General features: G+C 43.2%; 1 protein-coding gene across 1 annotated transcript in view; it reads right to left on the bottom strand.

Moving 5' to 3' along the window:
- LOC144696754 (sortilin-like) overlaps positions 1-17,199 on the bottom strand; it is a 118,205-nt gene extending 101,006 nt beyond the window's left edge. The window contains exon 1 of the mRNA XM_078568437.1: positions 16,874-17,199. Within this exon, the coding sequence (XP_078424563.1) occupies positions 16,874-17,125 (252 nt within the window). The 5' untranslated portion in view covers positions 17,126-17,199. The remainder of the gene's footprint in view (positions 1-16,873) is intronic.
- Positions 17,200-18,538: the final 1,339 nt, after the last annotated feature.

Genomic DNA, 18,538 nt, shown 5'->3' with positions numbered 1-18,538 from the left:
CATTTTGGCAGAAGGGAGAGGTAATATAGACATACTGAGAGAGTGGCTAGTAAAGTATTAGGGATCTTGGGTTTCATAAATAGATGCATCAAGTACAAAAGCAGGGAAGGTATGCTGAACCTCTGGTCAGACCTCAACTAGAATATTGCATCCAATTCGGATTACCACACTTTAGGAAGGATGAGAGAGTCCTTGAGAGATTGCAGTGGAAATTTACCAGAATGGATCCAGGGATAGGGAACTTTAGCAACAAGGTTAGGTTGGAGAAGCTAGGCTTGTTCTCCTGAGAGCAAAGGGGACTGAGGGGACATTTTATGGAGATGTACAAGATTATGACAAGTTTGAATATGGTAGACAAGGAAGAACTGCTCCCATTAGATGAGGTACAAGGACTGGGGATTTCAGGTTTTGTGCAAGGATTTGCAGGGGAATGAGAGCTTTTGTTTTGAGCAGCAGGATGTAATGACGAAGAACTTGCAACCTACGGTGGAAGCAGAGATGATTAACTACTTAGGAGGAAATTGGATGAGCATTTGAAGGAAATAAACTTGTCGGGCTTTGGGTAGATCAGGAAAATGGGACTGATTGGATTTCTACAGAGAACCAGCATAGACTCGGAGCTGAATGGCCTCCATCTGTGCCATAAACGACTCGATAAATCATAACTGGCTATACTGCAGAAGGACACTGGTCAGCCCGTCATATCTGTGCTGGGTCTTTGAAAGAGCAGTCGTGCGTAGTCCCACACACTTGCTTTTTGGTTATAGGCCTATAAAGTCCTCACCTTCAAGTACCTGCCCAACTTCCTTTTAAAATTCTTTATGGAATCAGCTTCCAACTTAAAAATTCTTTCGTGGGGCACTGTTTTAAAATTAGGGGTCACCCTTTTAGGACAGAGATGAGGAGACATTTTATCAGAGGGTTGTGCGACTTTGGAACTCTCTGCCTCAGAAAGTGGAGGTGGAGGTGGGGTCATTGAGTATTTTTAAGGCAGAGGTAGATTGATTATCTTACCTAACAAGAACCTAAGGTTAATCGGGGTTAGATGGGAATGTGGAAATCGAAACGCAAGATGATCAGCCATGATCTTATTGAATGGCAGAGCAGGCTCGAGGGGCTGAATGGTTTACTCCTGTTCCTATTTCTTATGTTATGTTCTTATTTGGGTGTTGCTGGCTAGGCCAGCATTTATTGCCCATCTCTAATTGCCCTTGAGAAGGTGGTGGTGAGCCGCCATCTTGAACTGCTGCAGTCCCTGTGGTATAGATACACCCACAGTGCTGTTGGGGAGGGAGTTCCAGGATTTTGACCCAGCGACAATGAGGAATGGCAATACAGTTTCTAGTCAGGATGGTATGTGGTTTGGAGAGAAACATGCAGTTGGTGGTGCTCTCATGCATCTGCTGCCCTTGTCTTTCTCGGTGGTAGAGGTCATAGGTTTGGAAGGGGCCATCAAAGAAACCTTTGGCGAGTTGATTCAGTGCATCTTGTAGATGGTACACACTGCTGCCACTGTGCATCAATGGCGGAAGGGGTGGATGTTGAAGGTGGTGAATAGGAGTTGTTGAAGGTGGTGAATTAAGATAACCTAATTGTGTCCTGGATGGTGTCAAGCTTCTTGTGTGTTGTTGGAGCTACACTCATCCAGGCAAGTGGGGAGTATTCCATCACACTCCTGATCTGTGCCTTGTAGATGCTGGACAGGCTTCGAGGAGGCGAGTTATGAGCTGCAGGATTTCCAGCCTCTGACCTGCTCTTGTAGCCACAGTATTTATATGGCTAGTCCAGTTCAGTTTCTGGTCAATGGTAATGCCCAGGATGTTGATAGTGGGGGATTCAGTGATGATAATGCCATTGAATGTGAAGGGAAGATGGTTGGATTCTCTCTTGTTGGAGATGGTCATTGCCTGGCACTCAAGTGGCAAGTAACATTCGTGCCACACATCAGCCAAAGCCTGAACGTTATCCAGTTCATGTTCGATATGGATACAGACTGCTTCAGTATCTGAAGGAGTCACAAATGGTGAACATTGTGCAATCAGCAGCAATTGCCTTATGATGGAGGGAAGGTCGTTGACGAAGGAGCTGAAGATGGCTAGGCTGAGGACACTACCTCGAACTCCTGCAGTGACTGATCTCCAACAACTGCAAACATCTTCCTTTGTGCTCGGTATGACTCCAACCATGGAGAATTTTCCCCGATTCCCATTGACTCCAGTTTTCCTAGGGCTCCTAAGGCAGTCACTCTCACCTCACCTCTTGAATTCAACTCTTTAGCCCATGTTTGGAAGAAGGCTGTAATGGGGTGAGGTGCTGAATGGTCCTGGTAGAACCCAAATTGAACGTCAGTGAGCAGGTTATTGTTGAATAAGTGCCACTTGAAAACACTGTCGGCTATACCTTCCATTACTTTGCTAAACATTGATGCACTTTGATGATCGAGTGTAGTCAGATCGGACAGTAATTGGCTGGGTTGGATTTGTCCTGTTTTTTTGTGGACAAGACATATCTGGGCAAGTTTTCACATTGCTGGGTAGATGCCAGTGTTGTAGCTGTACTGGAAAAGCTTAGTTAAGGGCGCAGCTAGTTCTGGAGCACGTCTTCAGTACTATTGCCGGAATGTTGTCAGGGCCCATAGCCTTTGAAGTATCCAATGCCTTCAGCTGCTTCTTCATATCACATGGAGTGAATCGAATTGGCTGAAGTCTGGCATCTGTGATGCTGGAGACCTCAGGAGGCCGAGATGGATCATCCACTCAGCACTTCTGGCTGAAGATGGCTGCAAATGCTTCAACCTTGTCTTTTTCTCTGATGTACTGGGCTCCCCATCATTGAGGATGGGGATATTTGTGGAGCTTCCTCCTCCAGTTAGTCATTTAATTGTCCACCATCATTCACGACTGGATGTGGCAGATCTGCAGACCGTGGATCTGATCAGTTGGTTATGGGATTGCTTAGCTCTATCTATTGCATACTGCTTCTGCTGTTTAGCATGCAAGTAGTCACCAAGTTGACACCTCATTTTTAGGTATCCCTGGTGCTGCTCCTGGCATGTCCTCCTGCCCTCTTCATTAAACCAGGGTGGATCCCCCAGCTTGATGGTAATGGTAGAATGGGGTGATATGCTGGGCCATAAAGTTACAGATTGTGTTTGAGTACAGTTCTGCTGCTGCTGATGGCCCACAGCGCCTCATGGATGCCCGGTTTTGAGTTGCTAGATCTGTTCAAAATCTATCCCATTTAGCATGGTGGTAGTGCCACACAACATGATGGAGGGTATCCTCAATTTGAAGGCGGGACTTTGTCTCCACAAGGTGTGTGGTAGTCACTCTTACTGATACTGTCATAGATAGATACATCTGCGGCAGGCAGGCAGGTAGGTTGGTGAGGACGAGGTCATGTAGGTTTTCCCCTCCTGTTGGTTTCCTCACCACCTGCTGCAGTCTAGCAGCTATGTCCTTTAGGACTCATCCAGCTTGCTCAGCAGTGGTGCTACCGAGCCACTCTTGGTGATGGACACTGAAGTCCCCCATCCAGAGTACATTCTGTGCCCTTGTCACCCTCAGTGCTTCCCCCAAGTGGTATTCAATATCAAGGAGTACGGATTCACCAGTTGAGGGAGGGTGGGGGTGGGGTAGGTGGTAACCAGCAGGTTTCTTTGCCCGTGTTTGACCTGATACCATGAGACTCCATGGGGTCCAGAGTCAATGTTAAGGATTCCCAGGGCAACTCCCTCCCAATTGTATAACACTGTGCCTTGCCACCCTCAGTGCTTCCTCCATGTAATTTGGTGCATTTCTGGTGGCTCTGTTCTGTCGATGGGACAGAACATACCTGGGGTTGGTGACTGTCTCTGGGACATTGTTTGTAAGGTATGATTCTGTGAGTGTACTTATGTCAGGCTGTTGCTTGACTAGTTTATAGGATAAGCCCCCAGATGTTGGTAAGGAGGACTTGCAGGGTTGACAGGGCTACAGCATTCCAGATGCCAATACTCTGAATGAAAAAAAAATTCTAATCTTCCCTCTCAACCTTGTGCACAGATTTGAAATCTACAACCTTTTATTGACCCACTTGCTAGAGGCAATAACTTTTCTCTATCTACTTGGTCAAAATCTCTGTTAGGTTACCTCTTAATCTTTCCTGTTCCAAGGAGAACAGTTTTAACTTATCCAAAGATTCCTCAGAACTAAAGTTCCTCATGTCACAGAATCACACAGTGCAGAAGAGGCCCTTCGGCCCATCGAGTCTGCACTGACACGTGAGAAACACCTGACCTACCTACCTACCTAATCCCATTTACCAGCACTAGGCCTACTCATCCCTAGTTACATTCCAGCAAACCTCTTCTGTAACCTGAGGCCTTTACATTGTTCCTGATGTGTGGCACCTAGAATTGACCACTACACCCTAGCATAACCAACGATTTATAAAGTTCTAGCACAATCTCTTTGCTTTTATATTCTATGCCACCATTTACAAACCCAAACTCTCAGTTCTTTTTTAAACATTTTATCAACTTACACAAATCCTTAAAGGTAACATGTTATGTAGACACCATGTTTCTTTGTTCATCCAAACTTTTTAAAAACCATGCCATTACTTGCATTTACGTAGTGTCTATCACAACCTCAACATGTCCTAAAGTACTTTACAGTCAAAGAAGTACTTTTTGAAGTCTAGTCACTGTTGTAATGTAGGAAACAAGGCAGACAATTTGCACACAGGCTCCCAAACCACACTGAAATAAATTATCTGATAATCTGCTTCCTTGGTGATATCGGTCAAGGGATATAAATATTGGATGCGATATCGGGGAGAACTCCCATGTTCTGCTTAAAATATTGTCAAAGGATCTTCTATATCCACCTGAGAGGGTAGGTAGTCTATGTTTAACATCTTATTCAAAAAAACAGCACCTCAGGCTGTGCAGCACTCCCTCTAAACTGTACTGTACTCGCAGGTCTCTGAACTTGCATATTCTCAATGAGCAGCAAACATGCTACCATTGATCCAAGGCTGGCATCTTCCAGGAGGGACCCAGGTTTGATCCTTGATCTGTGTCGAGTTAGTTGATCTCTGTTGTGGGATACCACAAGAAGCCTCAAGGACCCCGGGATAGGATGGGAAAAAAATTGGACAGCATTTGTGCTTCTGAGCAATATCCACCAACCTCTGTCAGAAGGTGTGTTTATGTGGCTTCCTAGGCAAGGACATAATTGGGCAAGGCTGTGATGTCCTATCCCAGTAGCTGAACAGCCACTAGCACTGCCAAGAATTATGTAACAATATTAAATAAATCATTCATATTCCGATAAGAAATTCAGAAGAAACTTCTTTACCCAGAGAGTGGTTTGAGTGCAGAATTCACTTTTACAAGAATGTCTTGTAAAGATGTCTTTGAAAAGAAGCTAGTGAAACACGAGAAAAGAATAGAAGGTTATACTGAGATGAAGAGGGGTGAGAGGAGGCTCGTGTGGAGCACAAACACCAGCATAGACCAGTTGGGTCAAATGGTCTGATTGTGCACTATGTGTTCTGTGATGTAATTCTATGTAATAATTCATTTTACTAGGCACCAGAAGGCAATTCACACTATGAAACTTTAAGAAGAAAAATTGAAGGTAAAAATTAGTAAGAAAGTTATTAAATCCTTTCTTTCTTTCCAATTATTTCAACCTTTATTTCAGAAGAACCATCTTGCAATCATTCAAAATGTCCAGCGTCACTGACACGTACAAGGGACATAAAACAAATATTTTAAAATTTTAATAGAAAGGTGTGCATGTTTGAAATATCAGCTGGCTTGGACATATGTGTGTTAAAAAGATGCATCATGATCTTGGGCTTCTGATGACTTGAGAAACCCAACTGAGCTTTGCTTTGCAACTCGTCACATCGTCCGAATCTCCTAATTGCATTCCAGGGAGTTTTTTTAAAGTGGCTGGGAGTAATGTTCAGGTCTGTCATGTACTGAACAGATTGTGGTCTTTGCTCTGGGTGACTTATCTCACACTTGCCCTTCAAACATGCTATAGCCATGTAAAGATACACTGGGAGGTAAGATTCACCACAACATGCAGTGAAATTGAATCCAATATCAGTGCAGTTCAAAATACATGCTATAGTGGAATTTTAGTTTAAAAAATCACATCGTCAAGTATCTGCCATCCATTGCTCACTATCATTAAAAACAGAACAAAATGGTACCATTAGAGTCATCTATATCAGGATTGTCTATAATTACAAAGACCAGCATTTCATTCAAATGATTGACATGTTAATAGGCTTGGATTGCATTAATAAATTCAATTCAATTCTGTTTAGGTTCTTCAGCATAAATTGTGGGCCAGGAACTCTTATGCATCACCTTCCATGTTTACTTTACTAAATCAACCCGCTGATTCTGATAGGAGAACATGGGCTATGACTCTCTTAGAAGGGAGCTTGTTTTGGTAACATAAACCCAGGGTGACCCAAGAATGACCCAAGATGACAGAATGAGCATGTGTAAAAGCACCTTCTCTCATGGTTTATAATGCAAGTTTCTTGACTGTCTTGTAATGTGTATGAGCCTGTGTGTGACACTCTATATAACACACAATCCAAACACTATCATACATTGTCGAGGAAGATTCTCGTTTTGTATTTACACTGACTTTTTCTATTTAAATTAGTGAAGACAGAAATCTCATACAAGTTCTCAAACTTGTTTCATATTTAACCCAACATTCATTTGACAAGACGGCAGCACATACACCAAACAATCTTAGGGTATCTGCCTTGGCTCAGCGGTCACATTCCTGCCACTATGAGAAGGCTGTCGGTTCCAGTCCCATTCCATAAACTATAAGGGAATATTGCTGTGATATCTTTGTAGGACAGAAATACGAATGCATATTTGTGGAGTTCAAGTACCCAGCTAAAACTGTCTATCTATATTTATTTATTTTACGCACACACACGAGGGTACTATTATATCCCTCCCTCCTGAATGAAAATGTTACACAAAGTTCAAATTCCATACAACTTATATAAATTTGTTTTTCATTTATTTACAAATCCAAGTTTACCATTGGTTTTGTATTCCTAAGAGGATGCCTCCTTTCTTGACCCAGCCTTTCAGAACTTGGGAAAAGGCCTTGACACATCTGGGCCTGAGTTGGAGGAGAAGTTTTCTCCAGAGGCTGATTTTGCCCTTGGCTTTCTATTGAAATTTCCACTTCAGACATGCCTGTCTGGGTTTGACTCAGATCTGAACTGGTTTCAGGCACAACTTTTTTTTGGAGTAACTATTGGCGTAACTATTGGCAATCTAGTCATATCCCAACTATCCAATTCATCATTCTCATTTGATTCTTCCCAACTTCCTCCTTCGTAAACCTCTGAATTTAAAACATGATCTACATGTACAAACCTAATGTTCCCACTAACAAACATTTTCATGATCCTTCCTGGTAGCCCATTCAAGCACTTATGATTTGCTTTCACCTTAACCTTCTGGTTCAACTTCAGACTTCCTTCTCTCACTCGACCCCTATCATGATCCTCTTTCTGCCTGGATTGTTGTTCTTATACTAACTGTGCCAAATGTGGCTTCAGCAATGAAAACCTCATTCTAGGTTGTTTTCTAAGAAACAATTCAGCTGGCATTCTACCAGTAATAGTGTGAGGTGTGTTACCATAAATAAACAGTTTGTGTTTCGATGACAACTGTCATTTTTTCCAATTTGTATCTGGCATTCCCTTTACAAGAGCATGCTTGACAATTTGTACTGTGTGCTCTGCTGCTCCATTTGAAGCAAGATGATACGTGGGACTCTAAGCGTGTTTTACCCCATTCATCCTCATGAATTTTACAAATTCTTCTGAACAAAACTGAAGTCTGTTGTCTGACACAATTCCATCTGGGAACCCATAAGCAAAAAACAAACTATGCAAAATATTTAGAGTTTTGATAGCTGTTATTGGAAACTCCTCAGTCCACTTCAAATGGTGGTCACAACAAATAGCTGGTTTTTCAGAATTTGAAGGGCAACAACGTGTAGCCTCTGCCACACTGTAGCTGGCCATTTCCCTGGTTGGAAAGGCACTGATGGCGACTTCTTTTCTACAGCTTGACATACTCTACCCTGTTTCACTGTGTCTTCTATGTCCTTATAAAACCCTGGCCACCAAAGATAGCTTCACGCTAAACTCTTTGTCAAGCTCATCCCCAAGCATTGATCATGAAGATTACATTGCAACTGCGATCTGTACCTTTCAAGAATTACAACCGTGGCTCCCCACACAACCTTCATCAATTAACAATGCATTCTAATGCATTAAAAATGGCCTGCTTTCTAAATCTAGTATGTGTTGGCCATGCACACTTGCGGTATAGTCATAGGCCCTTGCCAGAATAGGGTCCCTGTGAGTTACTCTACCAATGTCATCTGCTGTGACTGGCAACTCATCTATGTGTGAAAAGAAAAATATGTCTTCCCTGTTGGGCTCTACCTCGGATGGGGTTGGTAATCTAGACAACACATCAGCATTATAATGATCTTCCAATTGTCTGTACTTAATGTCGCACTGATAAACAGACAAAATCAAAGCCCATCTCTGCATTCAGGCTACAGCTAAAGTGGGTCCTGCTGACTTGGGTTCAAAAAAGCAGTCAGTGGCTTACGATCAGTTTCCATCATGAAACTACGACCAAACAGGTTTTTATGAAATTTTCTTAATCCTAGAATTAAAGACAGTGCTTCAAGTTCAACCTGAACATAATTTCACTTGCTGGCACTGAGCATGTGTGACAATCTTCCCTCACCATTATCCAACACACGAGAGATCACAGCACCTACTCCATATGGAGAGGCATCACATGCTCGCTTAATCTTTTTGGACACATTGTAATGTACAAGCACTGTACCATCTACCAATTTACTTTTAAACAGCTGGAATGCGTTGTCACAATTCCTTGTCCAATTCTATGGAACACCCTTCCTCAAGGAGTTCGTTCAATGGATGCAATAAGGTTGCCAAATTTGCTATGAATTTACTGTAGTAATTCACTAAACCCAAAAATTATCTGAGCTCAGAGATATTCTGAGGGTGTGGAAAACTTCTTATTGCTTGAGCCTCTCTCTTGGTAGGATGTAACCCATCTTTGTCTACCCCATGACCCAAATACTCTAGAGTTTTGAAACATTTCATATTTATGCCTTTGCCCAAACTTTATGCTTTTCTAAACTAACTTTGGAGCACTTTTTTCAGCCCATCAGCATGGGTCTGCCTGTTTGGAACTGTAATAAGTGTGTCATCCAAATACCACACTACTCCCTAAATTCCTTGCAAAATTTCCTTGGAAAATTCCAGGGGCTGAAGAAACACCAAATGGCAGCCAGTGAAACTGAAATAGACCCATGTGAGTATTAATAGTCAAATATTACTTAGACTCATTGTCTAATTCAAGTTGCAGATGGGCATTTATCAGATCTAACTTTGAAGAAATCTGGCCTCCTGACAACATTGCGAACAGATTCACCATATTTGGCAAAGTATTGGATGGATGACATTTTAGTATCTGATTTAAGGTTACCTTATATTCACCACATATTCTTACAGTACCATTTGACTTTGGACCCACCACTATGTCTTTTCAGTTCTTGCTTTGCTTCCTCCCTTAGGGCATAGGGCACTGGATGATGCCTGTAGTAAACTGATCTTGCATTCTTCTGAACCTGTACGTCGGCCTTATATCCTTGAATCAGTTGGCCAGTTTCACTAAACACCCAAGGGTTATTCGTGATTATGTCATCTTGCACTATGAATTTCACTTCTATGAGAAAAAGCTTGTTCCAATTTAAATGCTGCTAACCAGTTTCCTCCTAACAAGGCTCATTTTTCACCCTTCACCAACGATGGGCAGTTTTGCACATTGTTCCTTGTATGTGACTGAAACAGACACACTTCCCATAATGGGAATTTTCTCTTCTTCAGAACTTCCTAATTCTATGCTTTATTTCTCCAATTGACCTTGACTCATGGTGTAATGATTCAGGAATCACGCTAACTGATACACCCGTGTTGATCTCCATCCAGTATTAATTGGACTATGATGCCCTGTGAATTTCCACTGGACATCCTTGCGCTTCAGATCATATGGGTCTCAACACATTGACCTGATGTTCGACAACCAAATGCAGTGGCTCTCTTTTCCTCCAGCCAGGGTTTTCTTTGTTTACATTCTCTCAGCATGCCTTGGCAAGATGACCCTTCTTGTAGCTGTAGCATTCTGCCTTCACAAATGGACAATACTGTGCACAATGTTGGCCTAAGCGCTGGTAACAGGACTTGGTCATACCTCTGCTACTACTAATTGCCATTGTTGGGGCTTCCTGAATACTCAGCTGCAGCTTGCTGACTTCAGCAGATGACTGGCAATGGTCAATTCTAATTTCTCTTCAGTCACATTCCTCCGTGTCAAGGACAATGCTGTTTGACAAATTATGTCGAAAGTTAGCTTTGGCAAGTCAGCAACTTACTGCAAATGTGTTGACTTTCTAAAACACACGTAAATCTGTCCCGCAATGTTCCCTCTTGAAATTATCCAAAATTACAATGAACGGTCAGCTTTTTCAAAGCCATGATAAAATCTCCAATGTCCTCACTGGGCAACTGACTCCTTGTGCCAAACTATTAGCTCTCAGCAATCTCTGATGGCTTTGGATTGTTGTGCTGCTCAAGCCTACACAAAATGTCCAACAGCAGTGTGTCTGTCAGCTTGGCAGGATGAGCAAATTCTTGAGCTGGGCCTACACTCCTGGGCCTGCTTCCATCAAAATTATCGCCCTTTTTCTGACTTCCTGATTAACATCTGGATTATCAGGATCATCGAGGACATTATTAGCAGTAAAAAAAAACATCTTTAGCCACTCCACATACACACCAAAAGACTCTCGGTCACTCACGGCTATACTCTCCCAGTCACCCAATAATACCTGTTGATGCAGCCATAGTTGAAAGTCAGCCCATCTACACGTACAATCAGCCTTTCAAGATTGGATTTTTAAGCCTATTTCTCAGCAAAAAAAAAAAACCTCGGTTCCTCTGCTGTTTTACTGAAAGCTTCTCCAGCCTACATTTGTTTGGCTATGGAATCCACAATCCCACCTTGCTCCCAGACTGTGATAGCTTTGCAGGATAAAAACACTGGTGCTCAAGTGTTGGGTACTTGAACATGGAGTTCTAGTACTCAACTGAAACTGGTTTATTCTGGTTCGCTTATCTACATAGATACACAAATGGATACGAGGGTGCCATTACAGTTATCGGTTGCAATCATAAATGAGACTTTGTTTTCTATCTCAGTTGGATGTAAAAGATCCCATTACACTATTTGAAGTACAGCAGGCCAATACTTATTAGTCACATCGCAAAAGCAGATTATCTGACCACTTATGTGGTTTGTGGGACATTGCTGTTTGCAATTTCGCTGCTGTATTTCCTACACTTCAATAGTGACTGCACTTCAAAAGTACTTAATTGGCTGTAAAGTGCTTTGGGATGTTCCGAGATCATGAAAGCAACTATATAATTGCAAATCATTTCCTTTCCTTGGTTTTTAAAAAAAAATGTACCTGCCGTCAGGCCATTCACTATCCAATCACCAGACCAGAACTATTTGAAGAGCAACAGGGAGCCCTCCTAGGGCTAATATCCCTCGCTTAACCAACATCAGTGTCTGTTCTATTATGACAATCATTAGAATTATCCCACTCATCTATGGAAATCACTCTTCCCCACTCCTGACAGCACTGACTCCTGAGTAAGCAAAGTGGGGCTGTTAGGAGCAAGACTTCATTGAGCAAAGCAGGGCTGTAAAGAGTGAGAAGAGTAAAATGGATAGCACATATTTAGATGTGGTCACTCCGCAGCTTAAGGAGGTGCAGTCAGAGAGGAAATGGGTGACCACTAGTCAGAAGAAGGGAGGTAGGCAGGTAGTCAGGAAAGCCCCACGGCACTGTTCACTCAAGAACCGTTTTTCTGCGTTGGAAAATGGTGAGGGTGAAGGTTCCTCTGGAGAGTGCAGCCAGGGCCAAGTTTATGGCACTGTGGGTGGCTCAGCTGCACAAGGGGGGAGGAGTAAAAGTGCAAGAACAATAGTGGCAGGAGACTCAATAGTGAGGAGTGCAGACAAACGCTTCTGCGGCTGTAGACGTGACTCCAGGATGGTGCGTTGCCTCCCTGGTGCCAGGGTCAAGGATGTCACGTAACGGCTGCAAAGCATTCTGAAGCGGGAGGGTGAACAGTCAGAGGTCATGGTTCACATTGGTACCAACGACAATAGGTAGAAAGAGGAATGAGGTCCTGCAAAAAGAATTTAGGGAGCTTGGTAGCAGATTAAAAAGCAGGACCTTAAAGGTTATAATCTCTGGATTACTCCCTGTGCCATGTGCTAGTGAGTATAGGAATAGGAGGACAGAGAGAATGAATGTATAGCTGAAGAAATGGTGCAGGAGGGAGGGCTTTAGTTTCTTGGATCAATGGGTCTGTTTCTGGCGAAAGTGGGGCGTGTACAAGTCGGATGGGTTGAACCTGAACCGGAGTGGGACCAACATACTTGCGGGGAGGCTTGCTAGTGTTGTTGGGGGGTGGTGGTTTAAACTAATTTGGCAGGGGGATGGGATGTAGAGTGGAGGTACAGCCAAATATAGAAGAGAAACTAAGTCAGTTTGGAAGGCAGATCAAATATAGACCTGTTAAGGCACAAGGGAATAATGCAAGGCTGGGTTGTATCTATTTTAATGCAAGGAGTCTTACAAGTAAAGCAGGTGAATTGAGGGCATTGATTAACACATGGGAATGATATTGTTGCTATCACAGAGACATGGTTGAGGGAAGGGCAGGACTGGCAGCTCAATATTTCAGGGTATAGAATCTTCAGGCGCGATGGGGGGTGGGTGTGTAAAAGAGGAGCTGGTTTTGCACAATTGATCAAGGAATCAATTACTGCAGTAAAGAGGGATGGAACCTTAGAAGGTTCCTCAAATGACACCACATGGGTAGAACTTTAAAAACAAAAAAGGAGGCAATCACTTTTCTGGGAGTTTACCATAGGCCTCTAAACAGTCAGGGGGAGATAGAGCAGATGATATATAGGCAAATCTCAGAGAGGTGTAAAAATAATAGGGTAATAACAGCAGGGGATTTCAACTTCCCCAATATTAACTGGGATAGTATTAGTGTGAAAGGCTTAGAGGGGGCAGAATTCTTAAAAGTGCATCCAGGAGAGCTTTTTGAGCCAGCACGTAGAAAGTCATACAAGAGAAGGGGCGGTACTGGACCTAATCTTATGGGATGAAGTCGGGAAAATGGTAGAAGTGTCAGTAGGGAAGCATTTCGGGGATAGTGACCATAACTCTAAGATTTAAGGTAGTTATGGAAAAGGACAAAGATGGACCAGAAATGAAGGTCCTTAATTGGGGGAAGGCCGATTTCAATATGATAAGACAGGACCAGGCCAAAGTGGACTGGGAGCAGCTACTTGTAGGAAAGTCTGCATCAGACCAGTGGGAGTCATTCAAATAGGAAATAGTGAGAGTTCAGGGCCAGCATGTTCCTGTAAAGGTAAAGGGTAGGACCAGCAAGTCCAGAGAACCCTGAATGTCAAGGGATATAGAGGATTGGGCAAGATAAAAAGGAGGCTTATAGCAGATACAGAGGGCTGAAAATAGCAGGAAGCCCTAGAGGAGTATAGAAACATGGGGGAGTGGGGGGGTTGGGTACTTAAAGTAATTAGGAGAGCAAAGAGGGGGCATGAAAAAGACTGGCAGGCAAGATAAAGGAAAATCTAAAGGCATTTTATAAATATATTAAGGGTAAAGGGATAACCAGGGAAAGAGTAGGGTCCATTAGGAACCAAAGGTGCAATCTGTGTGTGGAGCCGGAGGGCTTATGTGAGGTTTTAAATGATACTTCTCATCTGTGTTCACTATAGAGAAGGACGATGGAGATGTAGAAATCAGGGAGGGGCACTGTAATATACTTGAACAAATTAGCATTGAAAGGGAGGAGGTATTAGTGGTTTTAGTGGGCTTAAAAGTGGATAAATCCCCAGGTCCAAGTGAGATGTATCCCAGGCTGCAATGTGAGGCTAGGGAGGAGATTGCAGGGGCTTTGACGCTTAATTTTCAAATCCTTTCTGGCCACAGGAGAGGTGCCAGGGGACTGGAGGACAGTGTATATGGTGCCATTATTCAAGAAAGATAGTAGGGATAAACCAGGTAATTACAGGCCAGTGAGTCTAACATGAAGTGGTAGGGAAACTACTGGAAAAATTTCTGAGGGATAGGGTTAATCTCCACTTGGACAGGCAGGGATTAATCAGGGATAGTCAGTATGGCTTTGATAGGGGCCCATCATATCTAACAAATTTGATTGAATTTTGAGAGGAGGTGGCTAGTTGTGTAGATGAGGGTAGTGCAGTTGATGTAGTCTACATGGACTTCAGTAAGGCTTTTGACAAGGTCCCGCATGGGAGAATGGTCAAGGTGGTAAGAGCCCATGGGATCCAGGGCAATTTGGCAAATTGGATCCAAAATTGGCTTAGTGGCAGGAGGCAGAGGGTGATAGGCAAAGGTTGTTTTTGCAATTGGAAGCCTGTGATGAGAGGTGTACCGCAGGGATCGGTGCTGGGACCCTTGCTGTTTGTAGTGTATGTTAATGATTTAGATGTGAATTATAGGAGGTATGATCAGTAAGTTCACAGATGACATGAAAATTGGTGGTGTCATAAATAGTGAGGAGGATAGACTTAGATTACAGTATGATATCGATGGGCTGGTAAGATGGGTAGAACAGTGGCCAATGGAATTTAATCCTGAGAAGTGTGAGGTGATGCACTTTGGGAGGACTAACAAGACAAGGGAGTACACAATGAATGGTAGGGCCTAGGAAGTACAGAGGATCAGAGGGACTTTGGTGTACATGTCCATAGATCCCTGAAGGCAGCAGCACAGGTAGATAAGGTGATTAAGAAGGCATATGAGACATTTCCCTTTATTGACCGAGGCCTAGAATATAAGAACAGGAGGTTATGGTAGAGCCATATAAAACGCTAGTTAGGGCACAGCTGGAGCACTGTGTGCAGTTCTGGTCGCCACACTATAGGAAGGATGTGATTGCACTGGAGAGGGTGCAGAGGAGATTCACCAGGATGTTGTTTGTGCTGGAGCATTTCAGCTACGAAGAGACTGGATAGGCTAGGGTTGTTTTCCTTAGAGCAGAGAAGGCTGAGGGGATACCTGATAGAGATATACAAAATTATGAGGGGCATCGATAGGAAGAAACTTTTCCCCTTAGTGGAGGTGTCAATAACCTTTAAATCTATGCCCCAGTAAGGGGCAAGAGGTTTAGTGGGGATTTGAGGAAAAATGTTTTCACCCAGAGGGTGGTTGGAATCTGGAACACACTGCCTGAGGGGATGGTAGAGGCAGAAATCCTCACAACATTTAATAAGTATTTAGATGAGCACTTGAAATGCCATAGCATACAGGGTTACAGGCCAAATGCTGGAAAATGGGATTAAAATAGATAGGTGCTTGATGGCCAGCATGGACACAATGGGCCGAAGGGCCTGTTTCTGTGCTGTATTATTCTATGATATATCAGAATTAATTATTTAAACTGCATATTTTACTTGTAATACAGAATAAGGAACTCAAAGTCACTGACCTGGCCATTTTATCATGTGATGCTAACACAGGCAATGAAAACCTCATTCAAATTGTTTCCTACAATACATTATAACACGCTTAATAAGATGCACCTTTTCTCAGTTCAGCGTGCAAAACAACTAGGGTAACAATACCAAAACCATGCCACATAATTCAACATTCAGGGGACTCTGTCTTACACCTCACCTTCAATCGCAGTCTGAAAAAACCTCAAACAGAGTACTAGACTGTAATACAAAGGCAGAAAAAAAAATCAGGGTAAAACAAAAATATCCTAAGTCTTGAGCATTACAAGGGGCAAAATGCCCCTCAAAAACATTTAAAATAACAATCATCCAGAAATATGGGAACCAAAGAAGGTTGTTTAGCTCAAAATGGTTTTGTAATTCAAATACATCATGGCTGATCTGTATCACAAATCCATTTGCCTGCCTTGATTCCATACCCCCTAATATCCTTACACAAAGGAAAAAAAAAACTATCTAACCATCTCAAATACAACTGCTTGTCCTTTGCTTCTTGATTTATGTTTGTCAACTGTGGTATTTCACCTGTCTGATGGTCACCTCTGGTCATACATAATAAAATTCTCAGAACCCCTCCACTTAATGACTGTCGACCGTGCAGTATTCACAGGCATGTCCGTGGACTGAAAGTGCTGGGCATGTGGACATCACTTTACACTGAACCCTTTAAACTAAATTTAACTTTGAGTGCTCAGTCATTCAGGCAGTTAGCAGCAGTGGCATTGATGAGCAAGGGTGAGACACAACAGAAACCTGTTTAGACAGCAACTGTGTTAAATTTCACTTTAAAGCCTAGATACATCAAAATAGGGCAGGTATGGAAGTCAAAAATTGGGCGAGACTCACTCCAAAAGGAGTGAGATTTGAAATCTGAGAGTTCCACCCTAAATAATGACGACGCTTTCTGGTTGTAAACTCCGCTTTCAAAGTGTTATTGGTGGCTACACTAAAAGAAAAATGCAAGATCAGAATTAAAACACCGATCAAAGGTTTATCGAAAGTGATAAGTTTCCCCTCAGCACCCGGAAGGAAGGAAGGACTTGGTGGGGTGGGGAATCAAGTCTTCAAGGCTTCTGTTGATTGATTGATTGATTGATTTGAACGGTTAATGAACAATAGACTCACCTTGTGGGTGTTCTTGTTTAATTTGGCCTGGTCGGAATCGCCGCTGGCACAGGAGGATGACCAGTCTTCCTGCTGGGCACTGCGACTATGGGGGGCATCTCTCTTGTACCTGGAGGTGCCCCTGAAGGATGCCAGCTGCTGGAAGACCTCGGCCCGGTGGGCTGGTAACTCGGGGAAATCCCTCTTGTGGTCGCAGGACACCGGGCAGCACAGCAGCGCGATGAGGAGGAAACCGGTGAGCTTCGGAGCCATTCCTTCTTCAGAAAAAAAGTACCGAGTGAGAAAGGGAAGAAGAGGAAGAAAAAAAAAACTCAACAACTTAAAAACAAGGAAATAAAGAGGAGTCAGGGCGGTGCGGGCTAGTCGGGTTGGGTGATGCTGTTGGATGCCCGCCAGCACCGTGTGTCCCGTTGCTAAGCTGGGTTGGGGTGTTGCTATGAGATGATGTGATAAAGGCTTCCTGTTGTGCACCTGTCACCTGTGCAACAGCCAAGTGATGTCAAAAATGTTAAAGTGTCGCCGTTTTTACTGCTGAAATTCCAGCTGGACTTCGGGGTTGAGTTCGTACCAGCCCCTCATTTCACACCCTAAAGGGGGTCTCACTCACCTCTGCTCTCCTCAGCAATGCAAAATGCACCACATCCAATACCCCGCCCCCTTCACTAACCAACCGAAAACAAAAAAAAGGGAAGTTCCAACTCCAGTGTTAACCCTGTGTGTGCTTTGCCCTTTAAGCTCTCCTGTCCTCTGCCCTCTCACAGACCGTTCTTTCACCTTTATACCCCACCACCCCCCACTCTTTGCCCCTGAATCTGTACTAACTTACAAATGATTAGGGCTAGAAATTCCTCTAGGGCCCTGGCGCAGAACGGGAGGTATCGAACTCAGCACCAGACATTTCATTCCATTGACTGACCTGGACATCGATCTGAAACGTTAACTCTGTTTCTCTGTCCACAGATGCTGCCTGACCTGCTGAGTATTCCCAGCATTTTCTGCTTTCTGACACAAATTTCCAGCATCGGCTGTATTTTGCTTTTGTTTGTTTGTTATCCCTGTCACAAGTTTCGGGCCTTTGAGGTTCCCACTTGCAAGACAGACTCGTGGGCACAAGCACAATAATTATACCAATAAATATATACTGAGCATTCAGTATAAACGAGAAGAATAAATGAAGGAAAGAAATGTAGTGGACAAGTATTAGCCACAAAATCAATGGTAATGTTTTACTGCATTTGGCTATTCAGCCGGTGGGTTACTGGGGGGATGTTCACTACCTAATAATGTAGAGTAGTAGTGAGGCTAGATTCCTGACAGTTCAGTCAGCGGAAAGGTTAGAACACTGCTCCGTAATTGTTGACATGAAAAACTGCAGAATGCCAAATCCCTGTCAACCCATCAGTGGGTAAGATCCTTAGTAGTCTAATGATGAATAGGTGGCATTAGATTTTTACACATTTAGTGGGAATATCTGATTCCTTATGTATCTATCTGTTTACATTTTGTGGATATAAGGGGGGTGAACCGGAGAGGTGCTGTACCTAACCTTGGCAGTGTAGAAGACACTGAGCCTTTATTTTGTCAGCAGTAAAGTGAATGACTTGCACTGATCATGGGGGTTTTGTGAATTTGCCAGCATGTACAACCCAAACGTACAAATTCCAA

The sequence above is a fragment of the Cetorhinus maximus genome, chromosome 22, assembly GCF_964194155.1.
Source record: "Cetorhinus maximus chromosome 22, sCetMax3.hap1.1, whole genome shotgun sequence".
Classification (NCBI taxonomy): domain Eukaryota; kingdom Metazoa; phylum Chordata; class Chondrichthyes; order Lamniformes; family Cetorhinidae; genus Cetorhinus; species Cetorhinus maximus.
The sequence above is the reverse complement of the archived record's forward strand: the minus strand, read 5'-3'. Positions and strand labels throughout refer to the sequence as shown.